The following is a 22,511-nucleotide window of genomic DNA, read 5'->3' as shown; positions in this document are numbered from 1 at the left end:
CACCTCCTCTGGAGGTTACCAGGAGCCTCCTGTGCCAGTGTGAGGTCTTCCTGCTATCCGGCTTCGCCGCTGCTGTGTTGCCATGGCGATGCCGTTCCCTCTGGGATCTTGGTGAGGCTGGGGGAGAGCTGCCGGGGGGGACTGCCCTGAGGGCCAGGCACTTGGCTCTTCCCAGCCAGCACTGTGCACTTCCACCCCACAGCAGCAGGAAAGGAACAGCCTGACACAGCAGGGCTGGGGCTTGGATAACACACTCGCATTTCCGACAGGTGTACCTCTCCTCCAGGGCTCTGAAATGGCAGCTGCCTACGAGTAGCTTCTAATCGTCCCTGCCTCTAGGAGCTCTGCAGAAGGGCTCTCTGATCCTAGTCCTGGGGGGGGGGACACCTGTGAGGTACCAATCAATAACTCCAGTAATCTGCTCCCTCAGGACAACTCTGGTGCTTGAAGGCCGAAGAGCACTTTGATTTCAGTTCTAAATGATCTGTACTTTAATAAAGCACCTGCTTATCACACTGCAATAGAGGTAGAGGCCGGGCAGTAAATGGTCAACTTCAGCACCTGCCCCATCCTGCCTCTTGAGAGCCGGGGCTGGAGATCCTCGTTTTACATTTCCATTCAAAACTTACATTTTTCAGATCAAGAGGACTCAAAGGCAGGTTTTCAAACTATTCCAATGATAAACGTCAATTTTTAGCTGATTAGTTGGACTGTGTTTTATTTGGGGGGGGAGGGGTCACAAAACACCTCCACAATTTTCCACTGTGTATTTTAAAAACTGCCCTTGGGCCATCGCTCCACTGGGGTTTCCAGGTTTTCCCATGGACGCCTGGTCTCACTCCAGATTTCAGAGGCTCGGAACTGGACTTAAAACAGTTCACATTACAGAAGGGTAGGAAAAAAAAAATATTTATGCAATTATACTCACCAATACATGAAATTCCAGAATCAAATACATCCTTATTCAACGTTATGCCACTGTAAGTTATTACTTTTACTAGCTGTTTCTGTTAAATGTAAAAATGGTAACATGGACGTAGCCTGCCTTAATTAAAAATATAATCGGTGTCAAATGGAAATCCGCTGCCACTATGAAACTATCAATCCACTATCAATCCCCTCCAACCCTTTACTAAACAAACCAGACATTAGAGGGAGAATACTTAAAACGTTGATGCTTATTTCATCTACAACAGGCACTGCTCCTCAGCGCAGAAACGCATTGGAAACGCACGCCTTCAGCCAGAGATCCATCGCCAAGCACAGAGCGGTCGCGCCCCTGCAAGAAGCGTGAAAGATCAACGAAAGGTCATGTTCTTATGTTTTTAAACAGGCCGTTACAACACATAACATGTCCTCAGCGCTTTTGAAGCTAAAGGTCGAGCCGGGTGAAAAGGGGGGAAAAAGGGCAAAGAGAGAAAGAAAGAAGACCGGTGATCTTTGATGATGGCTCGGTACGCGAGAGGCTGGAGAACTGGGCCGTCACGCAAGTGGGGAACCTACGAAGTTCGGCACCCTGTACCTCAACAGCAGTTGGTTTTCAGAGGCCACTGCACTACCGCTGACCCTGAGAGTCCGACACTTGTAAACAGTTACAAAGACAAAGAACAGGCAAACATCTCCCCCCCCCCCCCCGCCCCATGCAAACACGTCATGCTGCCAGGCAACTTTTTGTGTGAAATTAAAGACATGGCCGGCAGTTAGCAACCATCGCTCCTGAAAGCGGCCAACAAACAAAACTGGCTTCGGCGACACGAGACTTACAAGGAAGAAACGGCCTCTTCTCTTTGCTGAAGCTGGTCAGACTCCCAGACACCTCCCCTCCCCCCCCAAAAAAACAAGTTTATTTTACCATTTCGTTTCCAAATAGGAAACGGATCCGAACTACACAAAACGGGCAAGCGCAGGGTCTTCTAATTGTGCGCCGATCTATCCCGACATGTACACCAATACCATTTTTAAAGGAGGTTCAACGCAGTAGGGTAAAATGAAAGTGAAAGTTCGAGATTCTCAAGCGCAGACTAGGGACACACAAGGTTCAGAGTGTTTGTAGAGCACCCCAGAGATCAGGTTATCTAGCTGCAGTGCAGAGAGGCTTGTACACATGACACGGGAAGTGAAACTCATCCATATGGACTGGACTGTCCAGATGCCTTTTTCCTTCAAGATCACCACCACTCATTTCCTCCTGACTGCTCTCTTTCCGGAAACCTTTGGATTTGTTGCCGAGGAACATACAGGACACAGTGTTCAAGTAAATAACTAGGTTCCTTCCCCTTCTTCTTCTCCGTTATCACTGCCTATAGCACCAGGATTTCAATTTTCTAACATCGCTGCCGCTTCTGCCACAAGCGATCACTTTGTCTTCTTAGAAGTACAGGTTTCGGGTGGGATGCATCCCTGGATCCAGGACAGTCTTTGCACCATCGATTTGCTCAGCATCAATAGTACATATATTAATTTAAAACATTTGAAATTGGTGGAATTTTAGTGAAAGCTCAGTGGCAACGGCCTTTCCCACCTCCAAGCCAAGGGCAACGAAACTCTGTTCTGGGGGGCAGATGTGTCTGTAGATTTTCGTTCTAATGCAGATGTTAACAACCGACATCCGCTCAGTTCTCTGAGGTGGGACAACCTATCTCCCCCCTGCCAGCGCTCCAGGCACGGTTCCTGCACGCCTCGGTGCTGCTCGGGAAGGCACCAGCGTCCCTTGAGGATTAGGACTCGGACGGTGCTGGGACATCACTGCAGATGAACCTGGCTCTTCCTGCACCCACTGTATTTTATCACCCACTGCCCTGCTGAACAGAGTGCACAGCCCTCGCTCGCAGAGCAGCCAGTGGGTGGAGCTACGGGAAGATGAAGGCACAAAGCTGGGAAGAGAATGCCAGTACAGCCCACCAGCGGCAAAGGCGAGAACCGACTGCGTTCTTATTTATACGCAGCTCGGTACCGACCGTCCTGAGCTCCACTGCAAGCAAGAAAGCAGAAAGGAAAATGAGCAGAAGGGGGGGAGGGTTCCCAACCAACGACGAATTAATTTCCCGCTCCTGGTTGCAGACGGGCTTCGCAAAGGCGCTGGAATGGCTAAAAACGTTACCCTGCTTTCGCCGTGCTGTGCAGCAGATATGCTGACAACACTACCTTTGAGGTAAAACCGTGAAAAGAAAAAAAAAAATACGATTTGATTTGATTAGAAAAGCATGCATCTCCCACAGTCCCTTGTTTTACCCAGAATGCCGGCAGTGAGGCAAGGGATCAGAAGTGCAATTTGAAAACCAGGCCCTGGCACCCGTCGCCTTGCACCAGGGGCCGGTCCCCCCTGCTTCCTCCAGGAGCACCGCTCGAGCCAGAAGACACACACAGACATCACGAGCGAACGCTGACACTTGACCTTTCTTTATTATTCTTCCCCACAACAACTTTGCGTGACCCAGTCTTTGAGGTCTGTGCGCACAAAAACAAAAGCTCATGATTTGTAACATTTTCCACACGAGTTAGAATCCTGATGCTCTGCTGATCTAAATACAAAAAATCATAAAAACGGAAACAGTGGGTTCCTGTGAGAGGAACCATTTGGCATTACAAATGATTTTGGGGGGGGGTGGGGGGGTTGGGGAGATGCAGTATTCCATCCGCTGGTTTTTAATACAAATGATAATGTATTTATATATTTATACATAATGTAAATATATCTTATGTTTAGAAAGTCAAAAAGAAAAGTACATTGCAGAATATATATACAGAATAAATGAGGCAGCGGTTTATTAAAGTTTTGAGGAAATATGTTGAGAAATGTCCTGAAGTTTTGACAAACACCGACACAAAACCACAGCTCTAGTTTCGCTCAATACATTCCCTGATATTAGACACGTGGGTAAAACCCTGCAGACACGGAAGGTAGTGGATCAGGGCACAACAGGCAGCAGTGGTGCTGCAGAAACTCCTCTACCAATAGGGGGAGCTGGAGAGTCCCTCTTCCTCCCCCTTGGGGGGAAAAACAAAACATCTTTGGAAACAGTAATGTAACTTCCAGGGAACCAAACCTGCCCATATGAATGACTTTGAGGATTTTAGTGGGATGAGCTTACCAAAAAAGCAAAAAATGCTGTTGCTAAGTAAAAGCTTTTAGCATTTGCGGGTAGCAGCTGAGGGGCAGCTGGGATGAACACCTCCGTCAGGCTCGTCTCCCGCCCTCAAGTGCTGGTTTTTCAGGAAGCAGTTATTTTTAGCCGCGCTAAAATGACGCCCAGCTGCTCAGTCCTCTTCGTGCTACACGTGAAATCCCAGCTACCACGGTCTCCAATCTATTCTCGCGGAGAAAGAGCCAACGTGAGACTTTGCTCTGATGGCGTTCCGCTCATCATCAGAAAAACAGTCTTAAGCAGGCAGGCTGTATTTTCGAACAGGCCTAGCCTGTAAGGGTGGGGGGGGAGAAAAGTGGGTCTTTTCTTTCTAAAAGAAGAGAAGACCTGGGCTGAGAACAGCGAAAAAGAGGAAGAGCCTGCTGCAGAACCACCCTAGGGTTAAAACGCCCCAGGTCCCCCTTCACACCTCCCCCGGCACAAAGAAAAACAAAGATGGGCTACACGAGGAATTCTGTGACAGTTCAAGGAAGGTGCCAGGCTAGGAGACGGCTCACGGAGACGCTGCGCGGTCTTCGAGCACGTTCACGCAGGTGTACGTGAACACACGCGCGAGGACCGAGGGACAGGGGCGATCAGCGCCAGCGGGGAAGGCGGCGCGCGCCGGATCCCGCCCCCCCCACTCGGAGGACAGGGCCCGGCGACTTCCGCGGCGGACCCAAGACCAGGAGGCGCAGGTCGATTTCAACTCGCGCACAAAGCCTCAGGGGGAGGGAGGAAGGCACCCTGACATTTTCACCCTTCCCGCGTTTGTTTTTCCCGCTACAAAAAAAAAAATCATACGTTCATATAAATTTCTGGTCTCTCTAGACACATGAAAAGTTCCGTTTTTAAGTCTACATTCCACCACGCCGAACAGTTTTGTGCCGTTAGAAGGTCACGGGGTGCTTGTTTTCAGGGGGGTTTTGTGCAGACTGTACGAGGTGCCACAGATCCGCTGGGTGCTCTCTTGGTCTGGTCTGGACAGGGTCCCCAGCGGATACTGGCAGCTACAACGCCAAAGCCCCAGGTCCGTGGTTACAAGAATAAAGCAAAGCCTTCTGCTGATCAAAGTCAGACGCTTCCTACCTCGACTTGGCCTCTGGGTACAAAGACCTGCTAGAGGGGTGTGCTCCGTCTGCCCAAACAAAACATAATCAATAGTCCTGGCGCCTGTCAAACCCCATTTTGGCACCTGAAACTGAAAACACCATACACGGGAGAATGCACATTCTTGTCCGTCAGAAAGCAGTTCGTTTTAATAAGTACTATAAGGAGAAACTCAATCTGAAGTGCCACCAGGACTCACCGTCAATTTACTCCAAAGAAAAACCCAACAACCTATTGTATATCGGTCCACGACAGGAAAAGGGCACTGCCAGCATTTAAAAAGCATTCAGCTCGGTCAATTCCCCCACCAAGAGACGGGGGTCAGGAATCTATCTCTTGCATTAGATGCTGTAAACTACATATTAACTACAAAATGATTTTGAGCAGCAATCCAACCAAGGAAAGCCTCTCTGTGGCTGAGCAAACTTTGCTATGCCATTATAACTGGATGGAGGGGGGGGGGGGGGAGGGCAGACCCCGCTGGAGTCCGACACCTCAGATCAGAGGGGCGTGATCAGTTTTACAGCACACCTTCACGCGCAACACCAGGGACGAGCTGACCGCATGACCAGCTTAACCCGGAGCCCTGCAGACGAGACCCGGAAACGGGGACAACCTCCGGGGCTCCGGACGACACACGCCGCCCTCAGCTTATCAGGAGCAAAGACATCAATCCAATTTTTTTTTTTTGTGTGTGCACGTACACAAAATTAATTCAAAATAAATAATTCAAAAACTAAACGAAACCAGTGCTCTTAACAGTCCAAAGGCATAAAACCCTCTCTGGCAAGTCTACACTTCACAACATGAAATGGCCATCCTGATCCATCGTCCAGGCAGAGATGGCACAACTGGGCGTACAAAGAAACTCCACTCATGCATGATATAGAGGGGCTCGCTTACCTAAACACATACAGGGAAAAATATTTACAGGGTCTCAAAGCCAGGGGGAAAAAAAAAAAAAAAAAAAAGATCACGGACGGAGACGACAAGAGTTTCATCACAAGAGAAAAACGAGCCAAGCGCAACAGATTAGTAACAAACATCGAATCACGGCCAAACCTTATAACACAACATCTTGTCTGAAGCAGCCAAACTGCGTACAGAATCCCCAGGGTAACACACCCGGCCACACCCTCTGAGCCATAAGAACAGGGAAAGGAGGAGATAACCTCCCCGTTAGAGAAAGACTTGTAAATACCACTGACCGGGAAAAACTCAGGCCTTTAAAATCTGCCTGCATTGCTCCTGAATACCTCTGCCTCAGGCGGAGATGCTAACTCTCATTACTGACTTTACAGACAGACGTGTAAACTCAAACTCGACAGCTCTGATTTCTCGCAGGTTGCAAAAGGACTCGGCCTGCCCTGCTGTGCTCAACCACAGCTGTCACAGTGACCTTAAAGTGCCCAAAAGTACAAAGCACCAGTTTAGAGACTTCCGGTGTCCTGTTCAGATCCTGAAAACACCCATATTTTCTCAGTAAGTTACATACAGAATCCTAAATGGCTTGGCAATGTAATACAACATGTGGTAAAACTGCAGGTGACCTGGGTTACTTATCACCCAGGCCTTTCACCAAAAGAGGTACAACAGAAAAACGCTCCACGACGATGGAAGACCTGAGTTAACACAAGTCAGCTAAGAGGATGCCCAACAGGGAGGCACCCCAGACTCCCACTGCCAAGTCAACAAGACCTTCACAAAGGCATATGAGTAAACTGAGGCCAGGCAGCAGGCAAACAAGAGCTCTCTCACACAACAGCAACAGGAGGACCCATGGAACAGGAAATCTGTGAGTTGAGTTAAGTAATCCAATCTCGAGAGGAATCCTAACTCAGGAGATCAACTTCAGGGTGAAGTGAGGAAGGGAAAAGATATGGCATTAAAATAAAAAAAAACTAAAAATGAAAACAAAAAACAAAAAATCACTGACCAGCAAGCCATAGTGCTTTGCTGATAAAAAAAAATCTATCCTCTCATTTTGTCAACTCGCCAAATCTCAAAATTTCCCCCAAGTCCAATTTCCTTTTTTTCCTGGATGCCCTGCCTGGTCCTGCAAAATCCCAGGTGAGTTTCCAATCGGGAGCAGACTCCATCCTCATAGGCCGGAGGGGCTGTTGCAGACAGTGGGCCAAATGCTGTGTGAGGCTGCTGGTTACCAAAGGGGCTGGAGCACGATAACGCAAAAGTTCAGAGTCTCTGTGCTGTCACCTTCCCGTTTCTCTCTCTCTCTCTCCCCCCTGTATTTGGTGTTGGTTTTTAGTTTTCTTCTTCGAGGGTAAAACCTTGCTGGAACTACATGAACTGCATCTGAAAAGAAGATAAAACTAAAATTACACGGCAGCAAGCACCCAGCAATCAGAAAGGAAAACACTGCACACAAAATACCCAATGCATACAATTAACTACGCATCTGCTACAGAAGTGTGTCTGGCCAAAAACAGTGGAGGTCTTTGACTCCAGCTTGCACTCCAAGAAACAAGATCAATACAAAACAGAAAAACACCGATCACCAAACGCTACAGCCCTATAGCCAGTCTAATATTACTTTGACATTCATCAATGACCTCAGATTAGTGCCTTGGCCTCCAGTTCAACATCAAAAGTGTGCAGACAGTGCGTGATTCTCACTATTCCGGTCCCTTAAGCAAGTTAGATCTGCTGGTGCTGGGCACCCCTGCCCGCACCCTTGAGTACGAGGAAGACGAAGATGAAGGACTGTTACCTGGGCTCCGGGGATGGGTGTGAAGGGATTGGTGGGTCTCAGGACTGGCTGGTTAAACATCATTGGCTGGGAAGCCATCATGGGCACTCCTCCCATCTGCGGGGGGACCTGGACAGGGGACGAGACAGCATGCTTAACGACAAGCTCACGGAGAGCAAGCTGGGGTAAGCTCAAGCCGAGAACCGACACAAGAGCCAGACCTCTCTAAGCACCAAGCTCAAAGAGTCAGAGGATAGACTTCAGTTGTTACCCAGCAGTGTAAATTTAGGCTTAAGCCATGATTCTTCAACACAGAAGAGACTTTTCATTATCAAGGCAGGCCGGCAGGGAAACAGCCTTAAAAGGAGTACAGCTGGCTAGGAATCCCTTTGATCCAATAACTGCATCTTTTAGGCTAGCAAAGCAAAAACTCCAAAGACTCCAAAATCAATATTTTCCCAAACCCTCTTCCTCAGGATCGGCACCCAGCAGTCTGTTGCCTGCGCCGTGTATTCTGGCAGAGATAAAAGGTTCTCTTACCATTCCATACATAGGCACTTGTGGTGTCGTCATGGGGAACGCCAAGGGCGCAGGTGCCTGCTGGGAGGAAATAAAAGCAGGCGTCAGGCAGGCGTCAACCTGACGTAATCAGGCGATGTTTTATCAACAGCCTCAGTGGCTTCCTGGACACTGGACTCTGGAGTTGCTGTCCTTCACTCACAGGCCAGCTATCAAAAGCAGAGCTTCACTGGCCCGCAACTCCTTCTCAGAGCGACGCTGGAGGAAAGAATGGTGTGTTGTGGGAAGAAAACCATTCGGCTGTTCAATTCGCTAAAAGAGACAAGGTTTGTCTCTCTCTGGCTTGCCTTTTTTCCCCCAGTGTCTTCAGAGGAGATCTTTTAAAAATTAAGTATGAAGCGTTATTTAGGTGCTCCATCTCCACCAAAACATCACTTAAAAGTGACTGAACAAGTCGATTTGCCCCTTGCCACCCGTCACCAGTGAACAAGCGTGTTCAGTCAGCCACTGGCTGTACACGAGCTTCAGCCGTCAAACGCTGGCTGAGTGCAGACGAGGAAAAGTGAAACCCGAAGTCAACAGATTTCTTCCTAACAGAATTCAACGGGAATATCCAAATCAGTCCGCTACCGTTGTTGCGGAAGAGGGAAAATCTGGCGAAGAAAAGTACTTACGTAGCCTGCATAAAGCATCCCGTTCTGCAGGGGCAGAGGGAAGGGGCGTGGAGGAAAGAAAAGAGGAAGAAGGGAGAAAAGGTGAGAACCCTGCAGCAGGACGGGCGCAGGCACAGAGGAGCTCAACAAAGGGCAGAAGCAGGAGGCCAGTGAGGAAATTCTAACGCAGCAGCAGTGTTGTCGAGCGAGACAGTGACCCATCATAAGACCCAAGCATGCTCACGCACTACTGTGGTAGGTTTTGTCAAACACAACGGCTCTCTGCACTAAACGAGGCCTTTCACTGGCCCCCGGACATGACCGTTTGGGTTCCCCCCCCCGACGACGACACCCCATTTGAACCCGACTCCTTTTCTCCGAGGGAAAGTCGGGCTTCACTAGGCATAAGACCCAAACGGATTTTAACAGGCTGCTCTCCATCGGGATGCAGGGATCAGAGCGCATCTGCAGAGATTTCAGAGTCAGCATCAGAGCATGGAGTGCACTCCTGCGCCCCTCAGTCAGGTGCTGATTGATCGATCACAATCAATCAATTGATTGATTGACAGGGGGATTGATCACCCCCCCATCACCACCCCTACAGTGAACCGACAACCGCACGGCCCTGGTGCCCCGAGTCCTGCCCCGTGAACGGCTCACCATCTGCGGCACGGGCATGGGCGCAGGGGCCAGGGGCGCGGGGCTCCAGGCGGTGGTGGTGCTCATGGTCTTGGACTGCCAGTTGGTGCCGCCCGTCAGCTTCTTCTCCCCGGGCTGTGTCCAGTGCATGTCGGGCCTGCGGACAGAGAGGCGGGCGGAGCCGCGGTCGTAAGGCAGGGCCGAGCATGCGAAAGGCTGCACCGCGGGCGGAGGCGTTTTTTCCCGAAACCACCGAGGGCGTCGTTCTGCACGCTGGTCAGGTTTAGCAGTTAAGGAGAGTTGTTACAAAATCTGAGGAAGTTAGATCTAGAAAGAAAAAACTCTGCAATATTGGCAGCCCTTTAGAACACATGCAGAATATAATCTGCCAGGTCCTGCCCTGGAATAAATTATTAACAGAGCGTCAGCAACACAGTATTGGCCGAACTCTGTTAATAACTAACGCCAAAGTGATGAAAGAAGTTTCTTGTATTCAATAGCATGTTTTATCACCCAGTGTTAACATCAGGGGCTCCAGCAGGTCACTACAGCAACCCTGGGGACTTCCTGCGGGGTTTTGTAAAATATCTGGACCCTTCACAGACCTGACAATAGGTTAAACTTGAACCCTTTAGTGGGGCCCAGACCTTAAACATGCAGGACTTGCCCTTTCACCGCTGTATCTGTTGAGTAGCTTAAAATCCCTAACCTCCGAGTAGAAAGGAAAAAGGCGCTGGTTCAGTTAAGGACTGGTTGAAGTACGGAGCCCAGCTGCAGTGGAAACCAATAGGTGTGGGGGTCCCCAAGACCAGATCTGGGGACCCCTGCTCTGCAGACCCATCGGATCAGCTGAAACTCTGGAGGCAAGCAGGGGGAGGAAGGCTGGACCAGCCCTCGAACTGCTGGGGGCAGTCACTACCCACAGCCCCGAACAGCAGAGCATGATAGAAGACAGGAGTCACTCAGCCCAGCTGGCCCACCTCGCAGTTAAACTGAGGATCTTATCCAGGCGTTTCCTCGAATAAAGCCCAAAAAAACCCCGGCTTTGATCACACGGCTGGGCAGCTTGTTCCGGACTCCCACAACGAGAACCCTAACTGCACCGCGAGAACCTGCTCAGAAACAAGCTTGGTTTGATCCGGATTCAACTTCCTCATCTGAGAACAAGGGCTGGCGGATACTTACTTTTTTGCTGGTGTTCCTCCAAACTGAAGATCTGAAAAAGCAGAAAGAAAAAAAAAAACAGAACGAGTGTAAGCTCTTCAGCACTGACTTGCCTTTTTATATTGTATAAAATACTAACAACCAGTTTGACACAGCTCATCACGTTTTCACTGGTGTAAAAATATCAGCACTCAAGCAAAATGTATTTAATACTAAGCTTTAATATTTTACAGTGCTCCCCATGGAAAAGTCACTGAATTAAAAATGGCAAACTTGTTTTAAGCCAGTTTATCCTCATGAGATTTTTTTTTTATTTAAGAGATGATGTCCAGATTTCACCCCAGTAGAGGGTCAAAACGCCACAGTGGAACGGCAGCGCCACAGGTGTTCTGCCACACTTACTGCCCACGAGGTTGGCCAAGGAGGAGTCCAGGTCATTAGCCAGCAGCTTCCCTCCCAACACAGGCGGAGGCTGGCTCTGGGTGGCGGTGCCAGTGGGCTTCAGGAGGTCTCCTAGCGGATCGAACCCTGAGTCGGGACAGCACAGACGCACTGCGTTACTACTCCTTCCCAGGCAACCTGTTTCCCCCAGCCAGTTTTCCCAGCAAGACACGCACTTTCAGAACTGTGACAGAACCAGCTCAGACAACTGTTTTATCTTCTATGAGGCTCGTAACTAAAACAGCCCTCCCCCCCCCACCATGAGCCACATGTGCTAAGAAACACTTAAAATTAACACACTGGTTTATGATGAATGCCAACCACTCTCAGGAGAGCAGCAGTGTCAAGGAGATGTAAACGTAATAAAATAGGCAATGTCACCCCCCCCCAGTACATGAAAGGCAGTCATTCCCTAAAAGAAGTAGGCATGCACACAGTCTCGGATTGTTTCAAAGTAACCATACATCCAGAACCACAGCTTTTGGACAGCTGCTTAAATGTTATTGTTTCCAGCACGAAGATCTGCAAAACGGTTCCATCTGCAAAGCCCATCATTTATTAGACAGCCTCTTAAATGGCAGGCATTATTTACAGACCTCTACAATCATGCCAAAGGGTAATGTTTTTAATGCCACGGAGAACTCCCAAGTGTTTGGCATTCCTTGCAAAATGCTCCCACCAAAAAAGAAAATGAATGATTTCCTACAAAATAGCTGGCTAACGCAGCATACCACACATTCCTGAGACCTCTGTACAAACCCTGCCGGGGCAAAGAAGGAGAAACCAGACCACTTTCTCATTGAAAGAATGAAAACAGGCCCACTCACCCATACAGACATGTCACCGCCAGACCCAGAAAGGATTTTTAAAAAGAAAAAAAAAAAGACAGAAAGGAGACATTAGAAAAATGAAGCCAGATTTTTTTTTTTCCTTCCACAGAACACATGAAAGTGTTCGGTAGAAAAACCACCAGCTACCACTGAAGAGAACCGCACACTGAGGAGAAGTCATTAGGTAACCACATCTGTGCCTCCTGCGACACAAAGGGCCACGACCGAGGATTTCAAACATGCAAGACTGTTAGATGAAAGACAGGACACAGAGCCAGCGCCGGAACATACTACACTGACGCACGCACAGGTTTAGTTCGGCGACTTTTCGGCGCACGAAGCAAAGCAGGACTCTTGAGGAGAGAATGGAAGCAGCAGGGAGAGCAAGCAAGCCACTGGGCCCCAGAATCACCAGAAAGCCAAGAGCGATTCCAGACAATGTACCGAATGAGCAGGGAGTTTTACCAGATGCAGGCTTCACATCGTTATTGGCAACTTTATTCCCAAACACAGCATCAAAATCTACACTCATTGTGGGCATGGGAACACTCTGCTGGATGGGGTGGGCATCCAGACCTGAGAACAGAGCAGGTACAATCTTAGGGGCTTCTACGGCACTTAAAACGTGATCATCAGAGGAGCATCAGAAAGGCTGCAACGCGAGAGGAGGCCTTTAAAGCCCGTCTGGCTCAATGCGTTCCCTGTAGTGCCCATACCAAAGCACTGTTCGTCCCAGAACACCCCCTCCCCCTCGCCCCCAGGCATGAAATCCCTTTGGACCCCCCTGCGCCCCTGAAACTGGGAAGAAAACATCCCGAGTACCCCGTCAAACTTAAGCTGCATGTCTTTGGGAGGTGGGAGGAAACCGGAGCACCTGGTGAAAACCCACATGAACACGGGGAGAACATGCAAACTCCACAGACAGGCACCCCCCCCCAAAGTGGATTTGAACTCGGGACCCCGAAGCCGTGCGGCAGTAGTGCTAACCACTGTGCTGCTGTGCCGCTCACCTGAACAGTAGTGGTCTAGAAGCTTATAGCAGTTAATCTCATGTGTAACAGTACGCTACAAAATATACTAGAGCAGCAACTATACCTTGATACCCGCTTTGCAACAAAATGCCAGTACAGACAACACTCCTTTCACTGCCGCCTGCAGCACAGCTGGTATAAAGAGCTCCAGCTGGCTGGAGAAGACGCCCTACCTCCCCAGGCACTGTTGACCGAGGTGGAGATGGCTGGTGTGCTCTGCACAGTGGGGACGAAGGCCGGCTGGAGGTCAAACAGGTCACTGTTGAGGTTTGGCATGCTGTCGGAGAAAAAACACCGCATGTCACCGCGTCCCGACAAACATCGCCAGAGCCAAAGCACACCAAAGGGGAACGAGAGCTTGTCCGTACATCTTGTTTTGGTACACTGAGCCGAAGAACTCGTTCGGCTTCCCCCTGGGACACAGCGTAGCTCTTTGGGTTTAAAAAGACACTTTCTACCCCGAGAATCGATCGGGGGGTTTGCCGTCGAGAGGCTACGCTCACCGCACAGATCAGAGACGCAGAGGCATTTGAACGCTCTGCCGTTCCTCCCTGTTTCTGCCACAGATGCGCATGAGGCCTCGAGTCCGAGGTGACACCAGCGCTAACGGGGTCTTCCTGCGGCAACCCCGGTCTCGGCCCGGAAGAGAGCCGGCGGCGGGACACACCTGTTAGTGGAGGGGGCGGTGGCTGGTGTGGAGAACAGATCCACGGACGTGCTGGTGGCGTTGTTGGTGCTGCCCCCCGACTGGGTGCTGGGAGAGACGGTAGGGGTCTGCATGCCGATCTCCTTCAGACGCTGGTCCTGCACCAACAAAACGAACAAACAAAAAAAAGCCGCCTGTTAACTACGGATTCTGCCTCACGAGCAGCGTCTCCTACAGACCAGGACTGTTAGCCCTCTCCTACTGTCCAACGCCGGCTTGCACATAAAAGTTAGCCGGGCCTCTTCAGACCTGCGCCGTTCGATCACGTCCAAGCTCCAGAGGCTCATCAAGCCAGGGCTCTTCCTGGTTTCCGAGGTCTTAAAGCACACAAGACCACGCGGCTCCCGCCTCCGGATGGGACCGTGGCCCACCTTGGGCAGTACCTCCCAGCAACGCTGGTCCCCACTTCCACATCCCGGAGGAGTGAAGCAGGTGGCTCAAGGTACAGCAGCAGCGTCTGACGCAGGAACTGGAACACCCCTGGTCATTACTTGTCATTCCACAGCTCCAGGCAGATAGACCAGTGCTTTCATTTTGACCTCGACTAGCCAAAACCATTGCATTCAATAGGCCTTCAAACACCTAGTTCCAAAACGTTCCTGCTAACCACCAGGATGAATTCATGCAGCTTCTTCTATGTACTAGTCAGACAGCCAGCTATGGAATATTTATGTGCTAAAGGTGGCTTCTTATAAAGCAGGCTTGAAAACAACCAGTGAATGACCCTGAAGTTTCCAGCAAACAAAACTTTTTTTTTTTTGCTGAAAGGCCCTTTTCTTAGCGGAGGCAGGTCAGTCAGCGGTTTCGAAGAGGAGCTGCAGGAACACCGTTGGGGAGGTCGGAAACAAAGGGCAGCTTCTGCTCCCTTCCTCAGCAGGGCCGGCAGGAAACCCTGACCCGCCGAGGCCAAGAGGCTCTCCGATAGCCGAGCGCCAGCCCCCACGGAGCAGGCCGTAGCGTCGGCTATGCCGGCGACACGTTGTTCCCTTTCCACTCCAGCACTGGGCGGCTCCGGAACGGCGCGCGCGGCAGCCGTGGGCGGAGGGGAGCAGCGGGAGGGGAGCGGAGAGAACAGCCAAGTGCGCGCCACCCCCACGTCTTACCTCGCAGGCCTGACGTCAGGCGTGGTGCGCCGCCTTCACGATGGCGCGCCAGGTACAGAGCCAAGACACACGGGTCTCGGGCCTGCTGCTCGACAGGTTGAACCTGCGGCGCCAACGTTTAAGATCACAAGGCCTTAACGCGCAACGCCCCTTCTTGAAGGAAGGGCAAGGAACAATTAATTCAGTCTTTGGTACAGTGCTTTTCCCTGCAGCACGGATTTTTTTAATTCAGGCGAGGGGATGAAACAAGCGCACTGAAACAGTTTCAAAACTGCGATCTACCATCATAACAGAGCGTCAGTTTGCGCTCCGCTGTGCTGAAAATTGGATGGCTACAAATGTATACAGAAATAAATGGCACCACAGCACATCAGCTGATGGCTAGAATCTGATCATTTTAAAAGCTTGAGTTCAAATTTTCTATTCAAAACACGAGGGGTAGCCACGAGCTTGAACTGCACGCTTGAGAGACAGGGTGAGCAAGACGAACTGAAAGCACCTGCAGCAGTCTGGCTGGGGAAAGCTGAAATGACAGGAACCCTGGCCACCCTTGCTCTGGATCTGAAGGGATTGCATACGGAGATAAGGAGATGCGAAGGTGGAGGGTAGGGCCCATGTTCCGACATTATTCTGTGGCAAAAGGGCATTTTAAATTGGCATTCACTGGCAGAAACCGGAGTCATGCAACTGCCGGATTCCCCCTTTTCCTCTCCCGCGTCCCGACTGACGGCCACTACCTTGAGAGACTGCAGCCGGGCCTGCTCCTCTTCCAGGGCCTGCTGCTTCTCCTTCTCGTCCATGCGGCTGAAGGACATGCCCGTGCTGGACAGGGAGGACACTGCGTTGGACAGGGTGTTTGCTCTGGTGGGAGGGGGGCGGAGAGGAAAAGGCATGAGCGTTCTCATCTCAGACACACGGCAGACCTGGAAAACTGTCTCCTTATCTGTAACTGGCAATTCAACATTTTTTTCCCCAAGCACCGTTAAGTCAGCTGTGCGTCAAAGCAGGTGCTTCTTCCATGAGCTAATGCTGATCACTAGCACCTTGAAGGGGAGCTGCAGTCCCAGTTTCTCAGACCGGTTGTTAAATGGCAGTAACAATAAACTGACCGCCGGAATTGCAAACTTTTATGAATTCCGAATTAAGCACAACATCGTGAACTTTTTGAAAGGACAGTTCGATCGCCATGTTGTCGCAGACCCCTGGTCTCACCACAGGCGAGAGCGAGAGCTTCCAAGAACCGCGACGCGATACAGCCCTTCCTGCTCACTAGTCACTGTAAAGACTACTGTAATGTACGAGCGAATAAGTGCAGCAGATTTCACCGCAGGGCTATTCCAACGTGATCTGCGTGCAGAGATAACAAGGAAGCAGTACTTGTCGGCAAAACCATCTTGGAGTCTAGGGCAATGTTTCTACTGGATTAGAAGAGCTGGATTGCCAAGCCTGCTTCTTCACAGTGTAACAGGGCCACTTCACCTCATTAGGGGTTTTGTTGCCGCGTTCTGGATCACAGAATATGGCGCTGTGTATATCTGGAAATTTAGTCTATTTTGTGATATGACTTGGAGGTTTAACACACTACTGTGGACATTTCGCTTTCACTGTGGTTTGAAATGCGATCATCAGTGCCGATTCTTTCCAAGACCGCAATATAAAAACAGCGCGGTCCCCTTCAAGCCGACGCCGCGCTGCGGCAGGGAGCCCCACCTGCTGGCGGCGGAGAATTCCTTGGTTTTCTTCCCCTCCAGAGAGGCCAGGTGCTGCTCCAGGGCTTCCAGCAGGCTGCTGGGGGCCTGCAAGGGGAGGGGGGAAGGAGGCGGGAGGGGGGGTGTGAGACGCGCCGTCTGAGGACCGACCCCGCTCGGCGCGCCCGGGCGGACCGAGCCGCGCGGCAGGGCCGGGTCCTCGCAAGCCGTCCAGACGGTTTACCAGCCGAAAGTCATGGTTACATGCCTTAGGGGTTAGGTTTAACAGCCTTTAGGAAAACGGGAAAAAGAAAAAGAAAAAACACACCAGGAAGTACAGGGGAGCTTGAGCCCAGCATGCACACGTAACCAAGTTCTCGATCCCATGCTGACATATATACAGGCCTGCGAAATGCACCCCCGCCCCTTCTCATTCCTCATTGTGAATGACCTTTCCCCTCCACCCAATTTTGCAAGAGTCTCTACATCCACAGGAATGCATATATGCCTACACAAAACTGTACAGTATAGATGTGCTGCTTTTAGTTTCCAATTTCTTTTACAAAGGGATTCTTTTGGGGTTTTTAGTCACCCTGCAGAATGTTCAACTAGATTTGGTAGGGGGGGGGAGGGATTCTGGCAATTGCTTTTGAGAAATTAGTCTGGTCTGCTGCTACATTCATCATCCTGTTTTTCCTTTGCCAGAAGTACAGGAAAACGAAACCAGGATTCATACGAAACCAGGTGGTTACAGACGGCGGTCCTGGAAGAACCAGGGATGTCCGTCAATGCTGTCCAGATCCCAATCAGGAATTCCACCTCTCATCATGCTTCACATCTCTATTTCAGGAATCTTACAGGGATTTGGGGACCCTCCCCCCCCCCATTTTCTGGGTTCGCCCCAATGAGGCAGCAACTGACGGGCCGACTCCCAGCATCCGGCTGCGCTTGCGGGAAAGAAATTCGAAACCAAAGCACAGACCTACAGGAAGACAGATTTCTCAGATACTCTGTGCATCATACTAAGAGATCAATCACTCAGCCACGATGTCCTGTACTGAGAAATGCAAAGTATAGGGCAAACAAAAGGGGTAATAATGTTAAAAAATAAAACTGGAAGTAAAGGGAAAAGAAGAAAAAGATCAAGAAAATAACCGTTCGCTGCTCTCCCCACAGCTGTTTGAAGCTATTCATTTCTAGCTCTTTCATTTGTTCCCTTCTCTGAAATCCATACACGTCTTTCAGAAAACGGGACTAGAGCTCTGCAGCACAGCCTACATCCCACAAAACAGAGTTTGCACACTGCTGTAAGTACTGATAGTGGACCAGAAGGTGGCGCTCTTTCCTCTGGCCCAGAATTTCCAGACCAGTGCCCCCAGTGTGGTGACAGGGGACGCTGACCGAGACCCTGCCAACTCACTCATTTTATGGCTCCGTTCTTGAGAGTAGTTTATCCTGACTGGGGCCCTGATGGTATTCTAGCCTGGGTTTACACAACCTGGCCTCCTTAAGGTTCCCCCTTGATCCAAGTGGTCAAGTAATTTCTCACTCCTCCACCTGACCTGCTGTGCAGTGGGGCTGCTGATGCCACACACCACCCAGGGGAGGTGGACTGCAGTGGGGTACAGAGTGTATCCCCTGCCTTAAGTACAATGTTCTATAAATGTAAGAGATTGTTATCAACGCAAAGCAAACAGTGTGTCTGCATGCTTGTGAAGGCACACAAATTACATAATATTCCTGCCTTCTGTATATTAAAAACAAAATTTAGCCAACAAGCCTGCAAACTGCAAACTCAACACCCTGCTTAATACAGAATGCATGGCTTTGGTATACGCACATAAAAACAAGATCTTTAAAAACACCACTACAAAAAACAAGTAACACTCCAGGGTTAAAGCTTTAAAAGTTATCCAATTTGCAAAGCACAACAAAATGCTCCTACTGCCACCAACGGCCAACAATCCTTGTATATTTCCAGCAATACTGGTGCCCCCTTAACGCTAACAGCTGCACACAGATTCGGATCTGGAACGATAAAGCAGTAGGCTCCACGCTTGAAATCAAGAACAGCAGGAGAGGAAGGAGAAACGCCTTTGATATGAATCGGATTTCAACCTATTAAAAGGCATTCGTAAAAATGGCGCAGTTCCCTGAATTAGCAGGAGCACTGTCCCTGGGCCAAGCAACAAAGGGCGAAAGCTTGTAGGGTGAGTAGGGAAGGGGAGCATGAACAATGAAGCCACATGGAGAAATTGAGATGAAATGCACACTGACCTGAGTAAGATCTGGTATGTCACCCTGATCAATTCCAACTTGCTGTGTCATAAAAAAAAAACCAAAAAGAAAAAACAGAACAAAAACAAAAAAGGGGGAATAAGAAAAGAAAATATAACAAAAGGATCCATTACTACATGCAGTGATTTTAAAAAACAGAAAAGAGGGTTTGGCATGCTTTACATAGACGGACTGGATCTGAAATGGATTGCACACTTAAATGCCAAGGACTGGTGCAGTACTGTGGTCTGGCGTGGCAGTTATGGAGCACTCATGTAACCACCAAGATGGGAAACATTTAAAAAGACTTTCAACTGGGTTTGGTTTGGAAAACCATACAGAACACACATGGCAAAGACGCTGTGTTTCTACAGCAGCATTCTGCTTCCGGCCGAGATAGGAACACAGGCCTTTACCTACCGCAGTCAAATTAAGATGACAACCCCCCCTCCCACCCCCACCTCTGAAGACAAAGCAACATTCCATAAATATCCTACAAAACGGTCTCCACTCTCCCAGCTCATTCCTCTTGCATAAACAATTAAAACACAATAAATGGAAAACTGAAGAGTAAAATAGGATGGAGGAAACTGACATTACAAATAACACCAGAAGAACCCTTTTCCTGTGTTTCTCTTTCCCCTTTAGGTACAATCTCTCCAACTAGGGGCTTATTTGTAATGACACCAAGGCAGAGCCAGCGGTTCACCCGTTTTATACAGGAGACCTGAATGAAATGGTCCAGATTGGGTCTGGAAACGGGAAATATTCCCGCCTGCTTGAGTCAGATTGTTCTGGCAAAGCCCCCAGCTGAGCCCTACAGACCGGCAGCTTCTACAGGACCAGACAGAGAGACTGTAAAGCTTCCTGCGATGTTACAGTTGAGAAAGGGCATGAAGGCAAGCAGAGCACTGTCTTTCCGTGTGGAGAATAAGTCACAGGGAAATGCAAAGGAAAAAAAACATCTAAAACGCACTCATCTGCTTGCGAATACACCTAAAGGCAAAGCACCAGCTGTAGACTAGAGTCTGTCGCTACGATGTCTGTCGGGAAGCTACGAGATCAGGAAGTTCCCCCACCTCCCCCCCCACCTCCTAAACAGCCAGCTCGCCTCCGAGTGCAAGACCGGGCTCGTTAATCACTAATCCATGCAGTGCAGGGCTCCAGGCAGGTTGCAAGACACGGGACCTGCGTGATCACCTCACTATCAACCAGGTCACGTCAGCATTCACCACTAAATCTCCTTCACATCAAAGCATTCCAGCACCTCGCGTGACACACTGGGATCTGTAAATATTTAGCTTAACCAGTAAATATGAAGTTTTAGGGATGCTTCTTTGGCATCTAATACATCAAATTAGGTTTTTTTTTCAAATTCAAAATATGGACATTTGAAGCCAAGAAGGACCCAGAAGGATTGGTGCAAAACTCAAACGGAAGCATGTTCAAAGACGGATTTTTCTTTTTTCCCCCCCTGCCAGTCACATACCTCCGTGCTGGGATGGTCTAAATCAAGTTTGTGAATCCTGAATATTGGAAGGGAGCGACGTCTACCCGAGAGGGGTCTGTGAAATCGCAGGTCACAATTTCTATACTGCATGTGTGCAGGAGGTAGACATGCACCTTTGACTTGATACAAGTCCATCACTCCTTTCACTCCCGTGTAAAAGAGATGCTCAACAGGAATCGAGCAATGCTCTTCAGTGACATTAATGACTTGCATCCATCCATTACCAGAAAGCCGCGCCCTCTGGCGAGAGCTGTGGCAACCCAGACTCTATCCTGGACTGTAGGGCACAAGGTGGGACGCTGGGACGATTTACAGACCCCTTCCCTTTGGGAGGTGGCGGAAACCAGAGCATCTGGAGATAAATTCTCATACCAACGCAATGAAGGACATGCAACCCCCAGAACAGGCAACCCAGGCTGAACTTGAACCTGGGACCCAAGAGCTAAAAAGCGGCAAAGCCAACAGCCTAGTCGCCAGGCTGCCAATGCTTATGATTAAGTGTCATTTTAGAGCAGGGATCTATGGACTTCATCTTAGAAGTCCTGAAGAGTAACCATTCAATCAACAGCTTCTGAAGATATGGGATAATTTCACTGATCCATTAAAACAGATCTCTTGTTATTCATCGATCACTCAGGACTAAAATCAAAGTTACTCTTCAGCTTCCAAAGACCACAGGTCTCTTAACTGAGCAGATTACTGGCGTCATTCATTCACACCAATCTAGAAATGGGAGACCTTAGAGACTAAATGGACTGGGGCTTTCCAGGAACGGGGGTGGGGGACCCCTTGATTTAGAGCAAAACGGAGCGCAATGAAAATGGCAGGGAGGCATTTAGGAGCATTATAAAATTTAGCTGAAAGGTTGAAACTATCCTACAGCCAGATCTGTTCTCCACTCATGTACCAGAGCTACTTCAGGTTTTCACATGTACTTAAAGGGGCCAGTGAAGAGCACAAGTCTGAAGAACGTCTGGGTACAGAAAGAGATTCAGGTTCTGCCTGTGGATTTATATTTCGAAGGGGTAGAGGGATTGGACAAGCTAATGGTTGGCAAACTAGTCAGGAGCAGAGATGTATATATATATACTCTGAGAGGCAAGGTGAATTCGGACTATAGACAAGCGACCAGACAGCGTTGGCGCCACAGGGTGCGCCCATCATGAGCACACGGAAGCTCATGGTGTGTCAAGGGAGAAGTGAGGCGCGCTAAGACAGTGCTGCACCAGCCCTGTACAGACAACGCTGCTTGGTTGTGTAAAATATCGAAGAAGCACTGTACCTCAGCCACTTTGAGAAACTCCGAGAGCTTGGTCATCCTGTAGAGAAATTTCTTATAAATGTCCAGGGCTTCTTTGCACTGGTTCTTCTTCATATCAAAATATTTCTCTTTAAAAAATAAGAACAGAACCATTAAAAAAAAAGCGATCTGCTCTCAGCAGCCCGCACTGTATTACAGCACCCCAGCCCACAGGGGATACAGACATTGCCGGTCCTTTGAAGGCACATCATCTGGAAAGATTCAGATTCAGCGCAATAAACTAGGCGAGACAGAACCCAGTCGCTGTGAAAGAGAAACCCAGAGAGCAAAACCAAAGGTCGCTTGGCTTGATAACTTCACATTTCCTGTTTACAGGGGTGAAGAGCACATACTGCAACTGTAAAGCTCACAGCTTCTTCTTAAGAACGTTATTAACAGATCTCAAATAAAATATTGCTCACCTTCCCCACTAGGACCTCAGTTCTTAAATTAACAGCGAAAGCCAATTTAGGAAAATCATCTCAAGAGTACACCCTCCTGTTAACTGCCCCCCCCCCCCTCGCTCGGGGGTTCTGCTCAGGGGCTCCAGGGTGTCTCAGCTGGAGAGGGCAGGGAGGAGGCTCTGGGCACACGCTGAGCTTTGCGGTGGCTTTGGTGGGTGCGCGCCTCTCCTCCAATCAGCGCTGAGCCTGAAGTGTGCTGGCAGATGCCCCGCCCAGTGGGCGGGGCCGTGGGGGGAGCCTGATCA

At 49.6% G+C, this 22,511-nt stretch overlaps 1 protein-coding gene across 8 annotated transcripts in view; it reads right to left on the bottom strand.

The window, feature by feature from the left end:
• Positions 1 to 3,383: 3,383 nt before the first annotated feature.
• LOC102687763 (phosphatidylinositol-binding clathrin assembly protein) overlaps positions 3,384 to 22,511 on the bottom strand; it is a 36,160-nt gene continuing 17,032 nt past the window's right edge. The window contains exons 7-20 of one of the 8 annotated variants that reach the window (XM_015351650.2): positions 21,785 to 21,891; positions 18,993 to 19,034; positions 16,738 to 16,823; positions 15,765 to 15,888; positions 13,886 to 14,022; positions 13,392 to 13,495; positions 12,653 to 12,763; positions 11,319 to 11,444; positions 10,938 to 10,968; positions 9,774 to 9,909; positions 9,135 to 9,158; positions 8,482 to 8,541; positions 7,963 to 8,070; positions 3,384 to 7,547 (exon numbers count right to left, since the gene is read on the bottom strand). In XM_015351650.2, coding sequence (XP_015207136.1) covers positions 7,533 to 7,547; positions 7,963 to 8,070; positions 8,482 to 8,541; positions 9,135 to 9,158; positions 9,774 to 9,909; positions 10,938 to 10,968; positions 11,319 to 11,444; positions 12,653 to 12,763; positions 13,392 to 13,495; positions 13,886 to 14,022; positions 15,765 to 15,888; positions 16,738 to 16,823; positions 18,993 to 19,034; positions 21,785 to 21,891 — 1,211 coding nt within the window. In that variant the 3' untranslated portion in view covers positions 3,384 to 7,532. The remainder of the gene's footprint in view (positions 7,548 to 7,962; positions 8,071 to 8,481; positions 8,542 to 9,134; positions 9,159 to 9,773; positions 9,910 to 10,937; positions 10,969 to 11,318; positions 11,445 to 12,652; positions 12,764 to 13,391; positions 13,496 to 13,885; positions 14,023 to 15,764; positions 15,889 to 16,737; positions 16,824 to 18,992; positions 19,035 to 21,784; positions 21,892 to 22,511) is intronic. The other 7 variants (XM_069193612.1, XM_069193613.1, XM_069193615.1 and 4 more) reach the window with 7 other exon arrangements.

This window comes from Lepisosteus oculatus, chromosome 8, assembly GCF_040954835.1.
Source record: "Lepisosteus oculatus isolate fLepOcu1 chromosome 8, fLepOcu1.hap2, whole genome shotgun sequence".
Taxonomy (NCBI): domain Eukaryota; kingdom Metazoa; phylum Chordata; class Actinopteri; order Semionotiformes; family Lepisosteidae; genus Lepisosteus; species Lepisosteus oculatus.
The sequence above is the reverse complement of the archived record's forward strand: the minus strand, read 5'-3'. Positions and strand labels throughout refer to the sequence as shown.